This window comes from Berghia stephanieae, chromosome 1 (genome assembly GCF_034508935.2).
Source record: "Berghia stephanieae isolate SIO BIC M18660-M18661 chromosome 1, UCSD_Bste_1.3, whole genome shotgun sequence".
NCBI classification, from domain to species: Eukaryota; Metazoa; Mollusca; class Gastropoda; order Nudibranchia; family Aeolidiidae; genus Berghia; species Berghia stephanieae.
The window spans coordinates 93,673,797-93,695,432 of NC_088360.1; the positions used below are offsets into that span (position 1 = coordinate 93,673,797).

Consider the following 21,636-nt stretch of genomic DNA (forward strand, 5'->3'; position numbering starts at 1 on the left):
GTAAAACAAACAAAAACAAACAAATATGATACAGGTCTTTTAATAGAAATGTCACAAAGCTCCTCGGCATTTCAATGACAGATCACAAAATAAATAAATAGTTATGTGCTCGATGAATTCAGAACACTGGATGATCTACTTGTCATCCTGAAAATGGAAAGCTCTCGTGATTTGGTCATGAGACACGACATGACTACATAACCAATATTACAGGATACACAGGAAGAAAGGAGAAGAAAAAAGGCGGTAAAACAAGAACTGATGAACGACATTAAAAAGTGTACAAAAATGGTCAGTCTCACTCTCATCCTCAAGGCAGAAAACAGAAATAAATGGCGCCGAAGAGACGTATCTACGTGTAGTACCTCAACAACCAGATGGTTTATGTGTCAGTCAATACTGCTTTACCAATTGCACTATCGGTAAACGCCCCCCCCTCCCCCCCCCCCCCCCCCCCCCCCCCCCCCCCCCCCCCCCCCCCCCCCCTTACACACACAAACTCCGAACATATTTCCACATTAAAATAAACGAAGACAAACAAGAGACTATTTTACACAACTTTATTTTTCAACAATTACATGAAATTCAGGAGTTGTAAGTAAATTAAAATCACCGAGATAATGAATAAGATCATAAATTCTCATATCTTCTTGCACCTCAGAATGGAACCAATAATAATAAATAATAATAATAATAATAATAATAATAATAATAATGATAATAATAATAATAATAATAATAATAATAATAATAATAATAATAATAATAATAATAATAATAATAATAATAATATGTTTTCGGACGAGAGTTACTTTAACATTTCATATAGTGATAACATAATAAAGATATTGCGACCTACAAAGACACGTTGCAATAATATAGAAATCGTTGTCGAGGTTTAACCATTTGTCGGGGGAGGATAGGAGCTGAGAGGAAGACAGATCTCATAGTTGTCAATGCAACCATCAAAGCAGAACGATTCTTTAAATGACGTTTTGCATGCTCACGTGATGATAACAATTGGGCGCCATAATGAATTAACAGTAATCCACCATGACATATATCCAAATATAGACATCATACAAAATACCCTCATGAAATATAACCTCCAAGTCAATGCCAATAAAACCGAATTTACAACAATATCGAGGAACAAAGAGGAATGGAAAAGAACAAAGAAAGTCGGCTCACTAATTGGAGACACCGAGGATGTACAAAGAAGAAAACAGCTATCAAACGCCGCACTCAGTAAACTCACCAATGTATGGATTAGAGGTGACAAAATAAAGAGAAAAACCAAACTGAAACTGTACCATGCTCTTGTAAAACCGGTACTTCTGTATAACTGCGGCACTTGGGCGTTGACAAAATCCGAAGAAGAACATCTGGATGCCTTCCATCGCACACAGCTAAGAAGGGTACTGGACATCAAATACCCCAAAAAGATCTCAAATGAATCACTCTATAAGATCACAAAAGAAAGACCAATCTCCCTTGACATTTTACAACAACGATGGCAACTTTTCGGTCACATACTACGCAGGGACAAAACCATACCAGCAAACCAAGCCATGTCGGGATACTTCCAAAAACACGGGAACCTTTTCAGAGGAAGACCGATCACAACACTCCCCGTGATCCTAAACAAAAACCTCACAACACTTGGACAAAGCATTAGTCTCATAACGTCAGGGGACCTTGAAAATCTGAGAACCCTAGCAGAGGACCGGCATATTGGAGACACCTCACACAGGAAATACTGGAAACAGCCAAGGCGACCCGATCTTTCGGTCGAGACGCGAAAGGCATCTAAGTCAAGTAAGTCAAGTCACCATGACTATGACAATGCAAGACCACAGCAGTCGCTTGACGGGACTCTCTATTTATGAGCAGACCTTGAAAGTTCTACCTTGATCTGTGAGGTCGTTTGATCTTTCTCCTCCTATCGATCCCATTTGGGACGTCTTCCGTTTCAAGGTCAGGTAAAGAAACACCCAGAACATTGCAAAACTCACGTAGGTAGTGGAAAGAGGAATGGAACGATGTGTGTGTGTGTGTGTGTGTGTGTGTGTGTGTGTGTGTGTGCATGTCACGGTTAAAGATATATGTTTGTACACCACATATATATGCGTACATTTAAGTTGAAATACTATCTTTAACACGTGTATCATTATTGTAATCTTTAATCAATAGATTTATGGCATTACTATTAATATTAAGGGCATTCAAAGGATTTTATCCTATTTTTCCCTATACCATATGTTATGTTATGTTATGATATCGCCCCAAACAAATCCCTCATCACACCCAATCATTGAAAAGACGAATCAGGCACGTAATTAATGCCAGAGATGGACACATTCGATATTGATAATTCTGCTATTGTAAATAATTTAAGCATTCTATGTACATTTGTATTTTCATGTTTTCCATCAATTTCCATAATGTCAAACACCATTTTGTTTAGGATAAAACAAACTTTCATTTTATAAAAGTAGAATGGGAAAATGACTTATCTAATTACATCGCTTTCAATACAAATGCATATAAAATCATTCATTCATTTATCCTCACATCTATGCATAAATAAATAGATACTTTATCATGTCAATAAAACATCAATGATAGTTTAATGATATACAATCCAATAATTTTATATCAAGCATTGATTCATTCTCTCATGGAGTCTTAGTAATTAAATAATACATATAGCTATACGATTTTCCATTCAGTAATTGAATTTCTTTCTCCACAAAATCAACCGTGCACTCCGGCTCTGGAAAATAAAGTAGATTGACATTGTTCAATAGATTATGAAGGATGTATTTAACCAGTTAACTTCGCGAAGTCCCGTGTTTGAGAGCTTTTGACAAGATGAGAGTCATTTAAATCGTTCTTTTTTTTTTTGAAGGACTGGTTTTCTGGCTGGATTAAGTAGTCTGATGTCACGCGCCTGGCAACGGCGGCCATCTTGGTTCTAAACAAAGAAAATCTTTACTTTTTATTCTTCATGCTGGCGAGAACTTTTCATTCCCTTTTCATATGCCTTGTGATCAGAATGTGTAAAAGTCAAAACATGATCAAATTGATGGGTTTTTTTTCCTCTGGATACGCTTTTAAGCTCGCCGGAGAAATATTTCATACGGCGTCCGCCATTGTTCCGATAGTTTAGAGCCAGTGTTACTAAGTTACCATACGTCATTAGGAAGGAAGCGACGGTACGACTATTGAATCCAATTGCGTAAGACAATTTATCATCTTATCAACCACTTACTTTTTTTTTCTTTCTAAATAATGAAGTGTTTAGTGTTTACAATTTTAGGTCATAATTATTTATCAAAGAATTTAATCTTTCCTTTTAAAGGAGTAGAAGGGTAGTAGAAAGGGGGGAGGGAGGGCGAGGGGGGTGGCAAAGTACAAACATTATCGTGATAATCAAGTGAAAAAAAAGGGGGGGTGGGGGGGGGGGGTCGAAATTTGACAACGTGTAGCGTCAAAATTTACGGTCTGTATTATCATGTAGCAAGATTAATAATTGTCTATACCAATTACGTTTCGATTAATTCGATTACTTAAGGTATTTTAATATTAACAGACAATTACTAAATGACTTGATAATGGTGATGATGGTGATGATGATAATGATGGTGATGATGATGATAAATAATGATGATGATGATGATGATGATGATGATGATGATGATGATGATGATAATGGATGCTGATGATTTATTATGATAACAAACAAAGCCTTCCTTCCTTCTCTCATTCCTCCTTTGGATCACTTTCTTTCTGTTATGTCGACAAAGAGGAAACCCGAAACGTTCACATCATATGTATTTGTAAATTAAATGGAAGCTTCTGTCCTAGGCATTATTGGTATTCATTAAATATGGCGGCCTTCTGACAATTGCCTTTCAGACTTACCAAAGAGTGATTTTAATTCTTCCTCATGCATGTTGAATGGGGGTGGTTGGAAGACTGCTGCATCTGAAGTAAATGATTCGTGTAAGTAATAAATAAATCAACGATGCAGGAAGGATAATACGACTGACAACCAATAAAATAGATAAAACAAACGCTGTGCACATTACTCAACAAGACATAAATTATCAAAAGATTTGGTCGAGACGTACAGATTGAAAAAATATTTATGCACATTTATACAATACACGGCAAGTAGGCTGCCTGAAGCTTAATAATTCTAAGACTTCAAAATAAAAAACTTGAGCCTGTATATAGTGCAATATCCACTAAACGTGCTCATATTGCTTTACAAGTGATTCAAAACAATACATAACTTTCTCACAACCCCACCTGCATAATTTTATAACATTTCATGTGCTTGTGGAAATACTTTGCGTCGGGCTGCTGTTACTGAGATCAAAGGGCCGTAGCGTCGACTAACGCAGACTCACTCTTATGGTACCCTCTTATCCAATTTTGCTTAACACAACAACAATTGAGCTTTTATACAACGCAATATCCCCCTTTGAGCGGCGTATAGTTGAGTACTGGGAAAAGACTGTGTACTCACATCGCCTCGCCGGATTCGCGTGTAAAATGAGAATCTGGCTTTTATCAGCATTGTATCTGATGGAAAAATTGTAATATCGCCTAACAGGTGTCACTGCTCGTCCTAAATGTTAGGTGTTGATGGGTGGGGATTCCTTCAAAGGTGCTTTGAGCACATTTAGTGGATATCCTCTACATAAAAGTTAAAAGCCCGAATTAGGGAGGAAAGGAGAGATAGATAGATAGATAGATAGATAGATAGATAGATAGATAGATAGATAGATAGATAGATAGATAGATAGATAGATAGATAGATAGATAGATTGATAGATAGATAGATAAATAGATAGAGAGGGAGAGAGAAAGGACGAGAGAGAGAAAGAGAGGGAGAGAGAGAGAGAGAGAGAGTAAGAGAGAGAGAGAGAGAGAGAGAGAGAGAGAGCAAAGAGAGTGGAAAGAGAATTACTGATTATGTAGGTTTGTTGGATAATTTCACTCGTGGAAGTTATTGAGGAAAGGACTTAATGTTTAAGATGACTTTAAGTAAGAAGAATTATGTTTAAAATGACAAAGCCGTCTTTGTAATAAAAATATGATTAGATACCATCTTCAATGTACACGACAGATTCAAGAGCCTCGATGAGCATCGATCCTCCGGGGCGGAGAAGACTTTTCATTACACACGCGTAGCTGGAAAAAAATAACAGAAAATGATGTCTTTATTCTCTTAATTTTATCCAATTATTGATAATGAATAATTCAATATTATCAAAACATTACTAAGTATTCACGATGTTCTTTTCTCCCCAAGGCCAAGCATACATTTGGTTTTCTTCACTGGAAAAAATGAGAGGGAAAAAAGTTGTGCATAAATTTCCTTTATCGATAATCATTATGATAATGTCTATAATTATCACGATAGGGTCTACAGAAGTCTTTACGTCACAACTTCCTCATTTCCGGTTAAAAACTGTTTGGAAACGTGTAACCAGTCCTTCGGAGGACCAATAACTAATATATTTACATGTGAATCATGACATATTAGTAGCACAACTTATTTTAGTATCAAGATGTATACGCAGATTCTTATGATTCCGGGGAGTAAATGATCGAAGATGGATGACCTTTATTGACGATCAGCATTTATTTAGGCTTGAAAATAAGATGTAATCCCCTTGAAAATAGATTATAAGTTGCGTAAGGTATGAATCTAGTCCGCAGCAAGGACTGGTTTTCAAATTTCAAGGATATTTGAACGATTATTTTGACATCACACTTATTTCATCATTGACTGTTTATTCTTTTCGTGATATTTTGAAGGGAGACGATCCATTATTAAATGCATTAAGAAGGGGAAAGAGAGGTTTTGGGACTTGACATTGGAGTTAAGTTGGCTTAAATCGCCGATCACTCACTATATATACATTTATTAAACTTGATGATCGAAAACAATGTCTTACAGATAAAAGCCAATCGTAATAATAAGTTATGATAAAAAATTACAAAAAATGCTCATTAATTAGTTGTTATATATATATATATATATAAAATAAATATATATATATATATATATATATATATGTGTGTGTGTGTGTGTGTGTGTTTGTGTGTGTATGTGTGTGTGTTTGTGAGAGAGAGAGTCTGTGTCAAGCGATCATTTTCGTAACATTCGCCACAAAATTGTCCAATACTAAATTTCTTAGAAAAACTAAGAAAAAAAGGATTCTCATTAGTAGTGTCTCTTATTTGAATGATGAGAAAAATGCTTTAAAAAACTACAAGGTCTAGCACCAATAGAATATTAGAAACAGTTTCTAAAAGGTTGTAAATAAGTGTAGAAAAAGCATTGGCATGGTCCAGAGTATTTCCATAGTTTAAAAAGCTGTAGATACAATAATTTTGCTAGATTGTCATCATTTCACCCATAAATAAAAAAAAAATTGGTTTAACATTTAGACTTGCACATATTCTCAGATTTATTTAGGATCAAATTTATTATATTTGTATTTCCTCATTGTTATCTATCTACAACATGCATTTGGTGGGGGGGGGGGGCATTAATGATTCATTCTTACCTCTTGACAGCGTTTCGATTGATGGCAATCATTGCAGCTCTATCCCAGATAAAATCAAATTGGCCTTCAACAGTACTGTAGATTGTAGAATCGTATTCTATAAGTAATTAATAATTATAATTATATAATAATAATAATAATAATAATAATAATAATAATAATAATAATAATAATAATAATAATAATAATAATAATAATAATAATAATAATAATAATAATAACAGTAATAATAATGATAATAATAATAATAATAATAATTTTAAAAAATAAAAATAAAAAAACAAATACTACTACTACTACTACTACTACTACTACTACTACTACTACTACTACTACTACTACTACTACTACTACTACTACTATAATAATAATAATAATAATAATAATAATAATAATAATAATAAGAAGAAAGAAGAAGAAGAAGAAGAAGAAGAAGAAGAAAATTAATAATTATAATAATAGTAATAATAATAATAATAATAATAATAATAATAATAATAATAATAATAATAATAATAATAATAATAATAATAATAATAATAATAATAATAATAATAATAATAATAATAATAGTAAAATTAAGAATAATAATAATAATGATAATAATAATAAGAAGAAGAATAAGAATAATAACAATAATAATAATAATAATAATAATAATAATAATAATAATAATAATAATAATAATAATAATAATACTAGTAGTAGTAACAACAACAACAACAACTCCCAACAACATTTTCTGACTTCAATAGAAAAAGAACAAAAACTTTGACGATGTCGTCTGTGGTGTTCAGTACTAACTACACAATGCCCAGAGCATAACAAAAATGTTTATTCATAACAATTGTTTTTGTACAATCACCAGAATTGTAAATGCACACACTGAAATTCACACACACATACACACACACACACACACACACGTCGTGTTAAATGTTGCTGTTGACCAGGGACCCCATGTAAGGCGCTTTGAGCACATTTAGTGGATATTGCGCTATATAACGCTCAATTATAAATTATAAGTTTCAGACATTATTCAATATTTTGTCCTCAAATACTATTGTTTTTGCAGAGTGATAACTCAGGATTCTAAAAGAATGTTTGTTCCATACAACCCCTGGCTCATCAAAATTACATGACTTTTCTTTTTTTGCTTTGATGCATTCATTTTGCTTGGGTATATATGTCCATTTTGGGGCCACATGACGTGGACTGGTGAAAGCCTTTGGAAGCGAGTACACCTACTCATCTGATGACCAAGGCCACAACCAGGATTGGGACCTGGAAATTCGGAACCTTATACAAGTCAGGCAAGAGTGCCCAAGTGAGCAGAGAGATATAATATATCCTTTTAATTTGCTGTATTATGATATCAGTAGCTTCTCTTTAGTCCGCGGATCACATCGAGCTATGAGTTATTTCGTTTATTGCCACATCATGAGCGAAATATAATATTATTGAGACCAAAAGTTATGGAAGACCGTCTACTTGGCGTGCAATAGAGATTTATAACAGCGGATGCCATGTCTTCTAAAACCGATATTGATGCTAATGATACCTAATAATGAGACTGACAATTCAAAATCTGGACCGGGCACATTGAAAAAATGAATACGTTTTGATTAGAAACTGTAAAGTTGAAGTTTTTTCTGGTAATATTATTTTAAAGAATAAATTTCATTCTGAAACAGATGGTAAAATATAATTTGAATTTTTATTCAGAAAACGTTGATAAAATATAATATCAACTTTCATTCTGAGAAAGGTGATAAAACATAATATGAATCTTCATTCTGATTAAGCTGATAAATGATAATATGAATAATCATTCTGAAAAATAAAATACAACCTTGTTTTCTTGAAAAAAAGTGATAAAATATTATCTGAATCAAACAATACCTGTTGAAGAGATTAATATCCCCACGGTACAGTCTGATGTTTCTCTCTGTATTCTGTGGTGCAAAACAAAATTATGATTATGGTATGTACAATGAAAAATCCACACACAATGTTCAGCGGTCAATGTTTTTATCTTGGCAAAATAAGTGGTAGAATGTCAATTAGTTGTAATACTTTTGAAGGAGAGGAGGAGGAGGAGAAAGAAGAAGTTGAAGAAGAAGAAGAAGAAGAAGAAGAAGAAGAAGAAGAAGAAGAAGAAGAAGAAGAAGAAGAAGAAGAAGAAGAAGAAGAAGAAGAAGAAGAAGAAGAAGAAGAAGAAGAAGAAGAAGAAGAAGAAGAAGAAAAGTGGTTTATCAGAGCCATAACATGGCGGAGGAGTTTAGTAGTTTCTGCACTATAAAAAGGAATGCAAAAATAGGGAAGAAAAGTCATGACGGCACACCTTATTCTTTTTCGGTTCAAAACTCCTTGCAAGTGTTTTTGTAACCAGTCCTTCAGAGGACTAAAAATGAATTGGTTATTTAATCATTAGGTGGCATAACTATTTTAGTAGCAGGATGTACTGGCAGATTTTAAGGATGACGAGACCTATAAGAGCGATCGCGAGGATGGATAATCTTTATTGACGACCAGCATCTATTTAGACTAGAAAATTATACGATGCCATCACCCTAAGGTATGAAGGCAGACCTCTGGAAGAGTAGTTTTACACTTCCAGTTGGATAGGAACATTTTTTTGGCATAACACTTCAGCTCCCTATTGCTTGCCATTATTACTTTCCGACAAAATTAAAATAAATCCCACGACCCATTCCCATTTGGACAAGCCAAACTCCCATGACTGTTGTTGAATTACTTACCAATAGTGATTCATTACATTGTAACAATAATATTATGCTGAAGGGGAGAACGAGAGATTAAAAAGGGAATGTATATTTTCACTGTGAGAAATTCTATCCATGTTTATAAATCAAATATAAATACTGAATCCAAGTCTTATTTTTTTTTTCTTTAGACTCTTTTTAATTTTTAATTTTTTTTTTGTAGGTTATTTTTCATCTAATATTCATTCCGATATAATTACAATATTGAGGCAGAGGGTCACAACCTATATATATATATATATATATATATATATATTTTATTATTTTTTTATTTTATTTTTTTTTTAAATATCTCATAGCCGAACTCAGTTTGAGGCTTGATTTAACATCGTTGTAATGGTGAATATTTTGTTTTAGTTTGAAAGTATTTCCATTACATCAATGAGTTCAAAACAATTTGGGTTATCAGAATGTAAATAAGTATACGTCTGTCTCTCACAGATCTTTCGAGAACCTCAAAAGATTTTTTTTTTGTGTAAACCCTCATAAGAATAAATGCAATTAAACTGTATTTTAACATTTCTGATTTTAGTGACTTCTTATAAAGAGATACGATACAATACGTGATATATTATACTAAGCCATGATATGCCAGTAAAGAAACATCACCTGCAATAATTGACATCCACGCCCCATTGATGTCGCTTCCGTTTCTGTCCATTCCAAACCACGGTCTGTGAAAAACTCTTCCACAGCTTGTCTCGCTACATCGATTCCTACAACATAGTAGCCTTGATCAATCATCCTGGATTTAAAAATTTAAAAATGAGATTTTATATAGAGCATTATCCACTAAATATGCTCAAAGCGCTTTACAAAGGGTCCGTGACCAACAGCAACACTTAACATGTAGAACGAGACGTGACGCCTGTAAGGCGATATTACATTTTTTTTTTCGACAGAGACAACGCTGTTGACGGCCAAGTACTCATTTTACACCAGAGTACGGTGAGAGAATGTGAATAAAGAGTGTTTCCCAGGGACTCAACTATGTGCCGAGCGAGGCTCGAAACCAGGACATTCCGATCCGAAAACCGAGTGTCATACCACAAGACGCATAGCCGTACAATAGATGATTACAAGTTTCGTTTAATTACGATTTCAGTTCAAATCAACCGACACACTGATGTATCAAATCAAAAGGGGAGGGGGAGGGGGGGGGGGTTGGTTAGTAAAATATGGAGGGGGGGGGGGGTGAGCACTTTGGTCGAACTTAAATGGGGGGTGTCCGAAATAATTCTGAAATAAAATAGTTGGGAGGTGGGGGGGGGGGGGGGGGGGGGGGGGTCTTCTAGTAGATAAAGCTGATTAATGATTGGACGGTGAAGTTGAATTTTGGGGGATATTTCTGTGATCAATGATTGGCATACAATGATTATTTGTGTTGTTGAGATGTTGATCGACTGATCATTATACACGACTGGAAGATGTAAAAAGAATATCTTCTTTTAGCACATTTTTAAAACGTTCTTATCATTGTGATCAGTTGTCTCCTTTATTTAATCCGTTTAAAAAATAATAATAAATAAAATTCCCGTTATTTATCTCATAGGGGAAATTTGTCTCTCGGATCTCTTCCAAGGGAAGACTGGAATAATCCAGGCGGCAGCCGCAGTGCAGCGCCTCAAATTGAGCTAAGGCGAGGTGACTTGCTCAAGGCCACGTAGCGCAGCGGCGGGTGGTCGAACTCGGTACCTTTCGGATATGAAACAAAGACCGTACCGCTGAGCTTGGTCAAGTTTGGTAAGAATACTCGTTCTTCAAATGTCGATCTATTTTAATGACTCTCATCATGGCAAAAACCCTCAAACCTGGGACCTCGCGAGGGCTGCTTCCAGCCCGGATAACACCAATTCGGGGCTATGGGTTAAATTTTTTTGTGTCGTGATACGTAGTGTAGTTAGCCTTTCTCACGTTATTTGATGAGCATGAATATAAATGATGAATGTTATTGATGAATGTGAGCGATCTATATTCATGCTTTTGTCCAATCTAGTCATCGGTCACATGATTTGTTGTAGTACAACGATTGGACATTTCTCAATCAATGAACACGCTGCTTTGTTTATGAAAGTTATAAACATACCAGTGAGTCAAACTGAACAAAATGACCAATAATGATGTTAGATACTCTCAAACTGTGAAAACTTTTCACTATATGGGTCATTTTGAGCACACTTTGCAATGTGACCAATGACCTCGAGCCAGCGACATCTATATGAAGTCCTAGCCTCGAGCACATGGAAAGGTTATATAGATCATCTCCATTGCGATCACTTCTAGTTGAAGGCCAGAATCTCGTTGTTTCATAGCCAGTGATTCGTTCTACTTTGAGTAGACAAGTTTTGCAATGTTTAGATATTTTTATTTTTCTTAATGTGCCAACTTTGTTCGTATCAGTTTCTATTTCAATTTGTTTTTTTAGATATCACTTTTACTATCAAAATGCATAATATAAAAGTAGAAATAAATATATAGACGGTCTATTTTCTTCTCACACAGACATGAAAATTTTACCTCGCCTAACTAGTTTAGGGGTGAAAGTTACATATTGTGCAATATTTTAGTATTTTTCTATTGAATTGGTAAAATTAGCTAATTTAAACAAAATGCCCCCCACCCCTTTTTTTAAAAAAAGTAACCCCCAACTCAAACCCAATTATTAATCTCATTAGAATTTGGCATGAATATGGCACATTACCAAAACGTCAACGCTGCTCGCATACAACCTTTAATGACGTCATGGGGTAACAAGTGTTTTTCATCTTGATGTATCTGATTGGTTCAGAAGAGAAGAGAAACTCACTTGACGACGTGCAGATAGTATGCTCTTGGCTAAGAAGCTCACAACATTGCCATCCGGAAGTTAAACGGACCAACACAAAAACCTATGTGTAACCTTGAACGTTTATAGTCTGGTTAATATCGTTTAGTTAGAAGTACTCATAAACGCGTGTATGGCAAAAAAAAAAAAAAAAGAAATAACAAAGACCTGAGTGACGTCAACTTCATACTATCTATACGAAGGTACATTAAATCAAAATGGTTCAGCAGACTGTATTTTACTGTAAAGCGAATGGGCACGATCAATATAACATTTCCATGTGCTCGAGAAAAGCATTAAATTAGGGCAAGTCTACTCCAATATCGAAGATAAGTTCATCAAGGTTCTTACCAGCAACACCAAGAAATAACTGTTTCCATCTTACCATTACATCTATATTAATAAAATAGTAATTATGTGTGTGTGTGTGTGTGTGTGTGTGTGTGTGTGTGTTTGTGTGTGTCTTTTACATTCGAAACCAGACTACTTTATTTTATAATTTTTGAGATTTAGATATATTTTTAATTGTCTAGGTCTATATACAATATTAATCTTTTTCGTGCCCGCGACTTATAACGCCACTCAAAACGGGAAATTAGGGAGCAGAGTACACAGATTTTAAACTGTTAAATTTTCATCCAAAGTCTTTGTCGCGTCATTATCTTTGGGATATATACCTATTTCAAATAAAGAACTGAACAAGTGTATATGAAAGGTGCCCGACAAAGCAAGAAAGAAAAACGCAAGAAAAAGAAACATCCCAAAAAATCAGTCGACCTCGATCTTGTCCGGCACTTTTCATACACACTTGTTCAGTTCTTTATCTTACACCGGTGCCTGCTCCTTAATTTGTTAATTTGCTATATACAACTTCCATGTATGTAACTTTAATGAGTTAATACAGATTCAGTATAATATATATTATGTATTGTGGAAAGATCAAACATGCTTCGATTAGTTTAATATCGAAAATGTAGAGGTTTTTTTCTTCTTCTAATTATCACTATTATAATCTTATCGCTAATAAAGGCAAGTCAGAAACTGGGAAGATTCAGAAATGGTTAGATTTCTCAAAGACAATGAGCAATATCAAAAGAAGTAGTCCTTCAGAGCCATTGGGCCTAAGGAGCCGTAGTTTATGCCGAATTCCCTAGCGTGAAACGGACAATAACAATTGCTTGCTACCCTTTTGATAAAACGCAAGTCTATCACCAGATCTAACACAATCCCTACCCAATCACTGCTCTGCCGTACTCTGGAAAAATCCCATATTTAAACATTTGGCCAGAAAACTCGTCCTTCAAATATCGATCGATATAAATGACCCTCATCTTGGCAAAAATTCTCAAACCTGGGACTTCCTCAAGATGAGAGTGATTTCAATCAATCGATATTTGAAGGACGAGTTACCTGACCAAATTTTTAAATACGGGGTTTTCCAGAGTACGGCAGTGTTGGACGGACAGGGAGGTAAGAAAAGAATCTCGACTGCACCCGGTCCCTTTGCGTGTGAAGTGAGTGCTCTACCAACTGAGATATCGGGACTCTTCTATCCGAGGTGTGAAAAACAATATAGATAGTGATAATTTAAATGTGAATCAAATATTGTAAAATGTTGGACCATTTATTGATGACGCATTTTTTGAATGTTTTTCTTTTTAATAGTGATTAGGTTATTACGCCTTAACCCATGACCTCCTGGATTCGAGTCCCGCTCGGGAACTTTCGTTTCGTTTTCCCTTGGGCAAGATTATTATTAACCCCCCGATTTGCTCACTTTCGACAACATGGGTAATTCCTGTTGAAATCAGACGTTTATTTGATGGATTATCGATATTCCTTTATGGAATGCTTAGGTGACGACATCTAAAAATGACGAGCGGGTAATTCAATATGTTTTAGTTCTTACCATGCCATATCCAAAGATTTGCCACACAGAGGTACACATATTTTTTGTATGTTGTTTTTGGCATTCAACAGTTGCATCTGTTCCTGTAGTATCCTGAAATTAAAAAAAACACAAAAGTATTTAGTGTTAACAACGTGTACATAAATGCAGGTCTGACATCCGAACACGATTATGGGCATAGTTTAACATTCTTGTGGTGAACAATAGTTTGCGTCATTTAAAAAAAAAAAATTCCAGTAAAACAAAAATGAGTCCATAATTCGAGTGTGATCTTGTTGCCGATATCGTCATCCACTAAAAATAATTCGTTCTATTTTCAAAAGACTATTACTTCATTTACTACATAGAATACGATGAAGCCTAAATTTTGATAACTATCAACTGCGTTTAGATAAAACACTCACTGCTCTGCCGACTAATAAATCGTAATAACACACACACAGATTTACGCGTAACCTTTCTTTCACATTTATTATCAATTGAGCCATTGGAGTGGCCATTTTGAGGTAGTTGTTTAATACAAATAAAAACTTCTTAATCCCAAGACTTCAAAGAAACAGCTCAGCTTTTTATCAGTGGTAGACAGTTTTCTTATCATGCCATGAATACTTCACCCGGCTTCAAGTAAATGTGACCAATCGCTTGAATACGGTATAGGGAAGGGTAGTTTAGATTTTTAAAAATCAAATTTATTGTCAAAAATAAGAGCGTTAATAATTATTTTGATGAGAGATAACTAACACATCGATGGTCCCTTGATCAAACCTCTGGGCTAGGCAGCGTTTTTGCCACTCCGTTGATCAGTCCTCTGATGTCTACATCAGAGCTACATTGCGCATCAAATTATCACGACGATCAAAACCCTGTCTCTTCAGAGGATTGATCAACGATTTTTGAATATAGGAAGAAGGACGTTCCTCTGATCTCAATAATTTACTTTTTGTTCTTAAACTGATAAAAATTAAAATTTCACATTTTCTTGTAATTTTAAACTTTATAGCATTTCGGCATTTGGTTTACCTCTACATAGGAGCCAAGATGTACTTACCCAAATTGTTATGTCCTTTTAGGCCTTATTGTTGTAATGGAAATACTCTCAAACCAATGCAAAATATTATCCATCACAACAATGCTAAAACGGGCCCACAATTGCGTCCGGTTAACAGACCTTCAAAATATATGTGCGTCAATATGTGTGCGTCAATAGGAGTACTTTGAGGCTATATATGTTTATATGACGTATACGTGTAATGTACCATTTCACATCTACACCTACCTATTGACTTCATGTTCGTGGAATGAGCATCTACGAGCATCCCATTTTCCTTTCCAATACTGGATTGTCCCTTCGTTCTTTGGACTTCTGCATACTTCAGACATATTGACTAAATTAAAAGTCGGTCCGGTCTTGATATCGACTTGCACCTTTGAAAGAAAAAGAGTATCGGTGGTGGTGGTGTTGATGATGGTGACGATGGTGGTGATGCTAATAGTGATGGTGGTGATGATGGTGGTGATGGTGGGAATGGTGATGGTGGTTTTAGTGGTGATGGTGGTGATGATGATGGTGGTGATAGTGCTAATGGTGATGGTGGTGATGGTGGTGGTGATGGTGGTGATGGTACTAATGGAGATGGTGATGAATTGTGCTGGTGGCGATGATACATTAGGATGATTTTATGACGACTTGGACAAATGATGATGATAATGATGATGATGATGATGATGATGATGATGATGATGATGATGATGATGATGATTTTGACGATTATTACAGTTATCCACGAAAGATCCACTGCGTAAACAGTTATCTGAAGGATACCATTAACGTTTATTAGCATCGCTGCGTGGCTCGGCTGTCTATCGGATAAATTATAAATTACCCTGCTCAGCAAGCATCTCTAAAAATTAAAAATTCGTATCTTTTCACCAAAGGATTAAGACACGTATAGATAGATCGAAGTTGCCTCACACAGGTCTTTGTTTATGAGTAATTCTCACTAAACTGTATTAATCAGACTATATAGGTTCATGGTTACACAGAGTTTTGTGTGTTGGTCCACTATACTTCCGGATGGCAATGTTATGAGCTTCTACGTCAAGCGTATACTATCTATAATGACAGAATCAGAATTTTGTCGTTAAAGCTGAGCCAAAGATTTTTGTCAAAATAAGCATGTGATCTTCACTGCAGTATCAATGCTATAATATAAGTGTAGATGAAGCACATGTTGAGTAACAAGTTAACTGGGGCAGCGTGGCTCAGCGGTACGGTCTTTGCCTCGTCCCAGAAAGGTACCGAGTTCGATCACCCGTCGTTGCGATGTGTGGCCTTGAACAAGCCACTCTAGCTCAATTTGCGGCGATTCATTGTGGCTGGGGCCTGGGTTATTCCAGTCTTCCCTTGAAATAGACCCTAAAGACAAATTTCCCATATTATGGGTTGAATACATGAAACTTTATTTCTTTTATTTATTTATTTAACAGCCGTGCCCCGGAGAAACTCGTACTTAAAAATTTGACAGGAAGACTTTGTGAAGTCCAAGGTTTGAGATTGTTTGCCAATCACTCAATATTTGGAGGCCGTGCTTTAGGCCAAATTCTTAAATAGCCTGCGTGTTTTTTTTTCAGAGTAAAGCAGTTAACCTGTTAAAAGTAAAAATTTGAAGAATAATTAGAATAATATTATTTGAATGAGTTATGAAGGAGAGTGATATGATAATATGATATAACAATCAAAGGTTAAATAGACCATTTGGCCATTAAACACACTGTAAGGATACATCAAATTGACAGGTTAACAAATATGAATCGAAAGAGAAGGAGAAAGAAATGTATATATATGAAATGATATGAGTAGAAATGGAGAAAAATATTTTGTTTTTAATATTAAAAAAGAAAAGACTACATCGATCGTGGCGACACACACAGACATAGTAATTATCATATACGTACATTATCATTAGCTCAAAATCATATTTTAAACTGTAGATTCCTATCTATTCCATTATAACGCTGCAAAAATATTTAAAGTTTTTATGTGGGCTTGTTGTTTGCCTTAGAACCGGATGGTCTTGGGTTTGATACCCGCTCTGAGCGTTGCATAGTCGAGTCTTTCAAAAAGGTTATGTACTCACATTCTCTCACCCTATTCTGGTGTAAAATGAGTACTTGACCGTTAACAGCGTTGCCTATGTTTGAAAAAAATTGTAAGATCTAACAGGCATTATGTCTAGTCCTACATGTCAAGTGTTGCTGTTCTAGGGACACTTTGTGAACTACCTTGAACACATTTAGTAGATATTGCGCTATGTAAAAGGTTAAGTTTTTTAGTTTTTATGTTGTTATTTTTATTTTATATTATTTTTTTTTTTGGCTCTGAGTCATCGCGACAGCATATTGAATCGATCATTCACATTAATTGCCCTTCTCATACCACGACATAACAAAATAAACGATATTTACTCACCTCTTGATGTGTTACAATAATATAATGATGTTATCCAGTTAATTACAATCGAGCTTTATGCACTTTGACTAGAATGTAAATTGGCAAAACGCAAATGCATTTGATACGCAAGTAATCAGAGTAAAATATCATGGACTGTGAAAAAACAAACGAACCCTTAACGTTTAAATAGTTAATTGCCGTATTGTGAAAAAGCAACTCGTATTTATACAATAATTTGGCCAGAAAACTTGTCCTTTGATTTATATCGCCATCATCTTGGCAAAAACTTTCAAACCTGGGACTTTAATGAAGACGTCGCGAGGTTCCAGGTTTGAGAGTTTTTTTGCTTAGATGGGGGTCATTTTAATCGATCGTTATCTGAGGGAGGAGTTTTCTGGCCAAATTTTTAAATACGAGTTTTTCAATAGTGTGGCAGTTAACTGGTTACGGTAAATTCCTTACATTAGTTACATTATCTCTAACACTGATTAGGACTGAACAGGGCAAATGCGTCCTCTTTTTTTGTCCTTGTGATTTCTTATTGCCTTTGTGACTAGATCTAGTTACATGTACTTCATTACGATCTGATAACATGGATTGTCATCGTTGATAATAATAATTTCTTTTTATCATCACTGTACCTAAATATCATAATTTAGGTAAGCTTTATAACTAACCCTTTGTGTGTATTTCTCATTTCCCCTCAATTGGTATTATTTGTCGTGACGAGCTAAGTGCTGCAAATGGAACTCTGTTATCATTAATAACAAAATGAAGTCTAAATTATATTATGACATTGTGCGTATAGATCGTTTTTTTTAAATATTTGCCACAATACTACCCCAGTTGAATAAAATTAGTGAAAACAATATTCGTTCTCATCAGTTTCTCTGCTTTGAAATATGAAAAATATGCCAAAATCTGAGAGTCATCATCAATAGAGAAGTCGAAAGAGTGTCTAAAAACGTTTTTTAAATGTGGACAAAGTACAGCTCATACGCTCTCTTGACTAAGACTAATATAATTGCTTTAAATTTTTTTAAATGTATTAAATGCCCCTTTGCCCTCATGTACATAAATGCAGGTTTGACATCCGAAAGCAATTATGGGCCTATTTTAACATTGTTGAAATGGACAATATTTTGCATCATTTTTTTTTCAGATTTCCATTACAACAATGAGCCCATAATTAATGGGTTATCCCACCTGCAATTTAATGTATGTCGCCTTTTGGCACCTGCTTCACCCCGAGGTGATATAATACCGATTTTGAGGTGGTAAATCTCAAATGTACCGTTTATGATATACCATTAAAATGCACGAAAATACTATAATTCCCTTTATTCAAGCTAAGAGGAATTTCTATTTTTTTTTAAATGGAGTCCATCGTGAAGAAAGTTTGACATAGCCCATTCGTTAGCCGCAGTGCAGCGCCGCAAAGTGAGCTCAAAGATAATAATGAGAAGCCAACATGGGACAAAGGCAACTCGCGATAAGTATTCAATTACGCCACATCTAATATTACATCACTAATGGAAATCCATATAAGTCATCTTGTTAACTCATAGCCTGGCACTTCCATAAACGTTATTTCACAATACAATTACCAAAAAAAAAAAAAAAAAAAAAAAACAGTGAAAAGTTAGTTGTCGCTAACAAAACTCGAGCAGTGCGGAATTAATGATCCCATCGGGCTTAGTATTAAATAGAGACCAATTTTCACTTTCTTTCGGTGGTCTTCGCTTTGTATTGTGACGTAACATATTAGCCAGTGTTAGGCTACGACGTGCCTCAATCTATCTATGCGTTATCCGTGCAATTGGGTCAAATAAATATAGAGCATTGACCTCAAACTACCCCGATTTAGGACTGTTAAATGGCGAGACTGAAAAGGGCTGACAGGAATTCACGAAACACTGATATCACATAGATAGATAATCTTAGAGAATTTACTCTTTCTAGTAATTGATACTGTCGTACTTTGGAAAAACACTTCTTTGAAAATTTGGCCAGAAAACTCGTCCTTCAAATATCGATCGATTTAAATGACCCTCATCTTGACAAAAGCTCTCAAACCTTGGACTTCACGGCAGAATTGTATTGACTTGTGAATTCCTTTAACCAGTTAACTGTTGTGCTCTGGAATATCACGTATTCAAAATTTGGCCAGAAAACTCGTCCATCAAATATGACTGACTTACTGACTTATTGCCGTCCGCCTCCTAATCAACCGACTGGAACACTTCGACAGCTTCTCTAATTCTATAGACGAATTTTCTCTATGGGTCTTTGTTCCTTTGCGAGGGACTGAAGGTTTGCAAGATCTTCTTCCGACCTTAACTCTGGATGGGTCTCTGGGCGTTTCAAGTATCTGTTTCATATTGTGTGAATGTTTATAGTTGGTCTGCCTCGATATTTGTTTTGACCTGATTGTGTGACGTGTGCTTTCATGGTTTTGTTTGCGAGAATATTGTTGATTCTTCTAAGTACGTGTCCAAATAGTCTCCATCGAATTTCTAATATTTGGGTTGAGAGTTTTTTTATATAGTGATTTTTTTGTAATTTTTGTAGGTTAACGGATTTTAAGGAAGATTCTTAATTGTTTTCTATGGAATGTGTCGAGTTTTTCTTCTTCAATCGATTAATAGCCCATGTTTCACCGTTGTAAATGAGGACAGATTTGACAAGGGACTTAAGACTTATAGAGCTAGATCTTTGTAGCGATTTTGATTTTGTCCTTTCTTATCCATATTTGCTGTAATTTGTTAAGGGTCAATTGTAGAGTTGTTTTCTTTTCTGGATAGCTTCCTTATCTCCAAGTAGCAATCCCACTATCTTCGTCTTTTGTCAGCTAATTACTTACTTTGTTAAAATCGTTCAGTCTGTGTTCTACACGTTGACAAGGAGTTTATGGTTTTCAGTGTAAGGTTTCCCTTGTATATGTTAATTTGGTCGAGGCTGATGAAGTCGTGTCGTCCGTATTTGCGATCTCTGATGGAAGTTTGTTTTCAAATGCAGTTTGTGCTATAGGTGGTAGCTTTCTTACGTCTCTCAGTGCATTTTCCATGTAAACAACGAACAAGATCGGGCTCAAACTATCTCCTTGAGGTGTGTCGATGTTGCTAAGTAATGGATTTTCGATTGAGATTCCATCGATTCCGGTTTTACCCAGGTTTTGCTCAGCAGAAATCGGACGAGTCTGAATTCATTTTACATAACAATGCCAAACTGGGCCGTCTCCAGTTAAACTTTGTTGTTTTAAGCCACAGCCTGTGATTTCCAAGATCAAAATAGTTTAAACGTGTTTATGGTCACTTGTCAATAATGTTCCAACATCAGATAGAGCGTTTCCTGTGATGTCTTTTTTGACACAGAATACAATCTTTCTGGTTGTAACTTGTTCTTGTGTTGTTTGTCTTTTGGTCTTTTATTTGCCCTGTCCGTATTGTTATGTGTATTGCTGGGTGACATAATGCGGTGTTTGTTATGAATATTTTTTTCTCTTCACAAAAGTCTATCAGTTTTTCCCCTTGTACGTTTCTTGTCCCTTTAGAATATCTTCCTAAGCATGATTCCCCCTCTAGCTTTTTGCCAATTTTAGAATTAAAGTCGCCTGCTATGAAGATTTTGGTTTTATTAGTGAGTCTGGTGATGGTGTTTCTCAGATCTTCAAAAACTTTCTCAATTTCCTCTGGCTCTTTTCTTGCTGTTTAGTTTCTCGGCGCGTAAACGTTTATGATAGTAAATAAGTGAACACTACTTTGAGTTATGCTTGGTTGGAATTGGGCGACACATATGCGATCTGAAACGCTCATGAACAGATTTCATGAATGCGGACTATCGCTATCTATGACTTTAGTCAAGGACTTGAAATTATCGTATTTCATTTGAGCTAAGCAAATTCCAGACTAAATTCACGGCATCTTCGGACTAAGTTTGGCCAAGTTTTAGTCATTAGCTGAGGCAGGACTTCGCAAGCTTATACTGAGACTAGTTACTAGGTTATGTCATAGTGTCAAAAAGATAGAAGCTATTTTTAGATGAGAGAAGTTCGATTCGGAAGGAAAATACATCGG

General features: G+C 35.3%; 1 protein-coding gene across 2 annotated transcripts in view; it reads right to left on the minus strand.

The window, feature by feature from the left end:
* Nucleotides 1-543: 543 nt before the first annotated feature.
* The window catches only part of LOC144962406 (putative thiopurine S-methyltransferase), a 25,676-nt gene continuing 4,583 nt past the window's right edge, over nt 544-21,636 (minus strand). The window contains exons 1-9 of one of the 2 annotated variants that reach the window (XM_078895318.1): nt 17,579-17,734; nt 15,386-15,534; nt 14,110-14,202; nt 9,986-10,121; nt 8,493-8,545; nt 6,591-6,665; nt 5,120-5,205; nt 3,928-3,990; nt 544-2,776 (exon numbers count right to left, since the gene is read on the minus strand). In XM_078895318.1, the coding sequence (XP_078751444.1) occupies nt 2,679-2,776; nt 3,928-3,990; nt 5,120-5,205; nt 6,591-6,665; nt 8,493-8,545; nt 9,986-10,121; nt 14,110-14,202; nt 15,386-15,489 (708 nt within the window). In that variant the 5' untranslated portion in view covers nt 15,490-15,534; nt 17,579-17,734 and the 3' untranslated portion in view covers nt 544-2,678. Of the gene's footprint in view, nt 2,777-3,927; nt 3,991-5,119; nt 5,206-6,590; nt 6,666-8,492; nt 8,546-9,985; nt 10,122-14,109; nt 14,203-15,385; nt 15,535-17,578; nt 17,735-21,636 lie in introns of those variants that run through there. The other variant, XM_078895317.1, reaches the window with a different exon arrangement.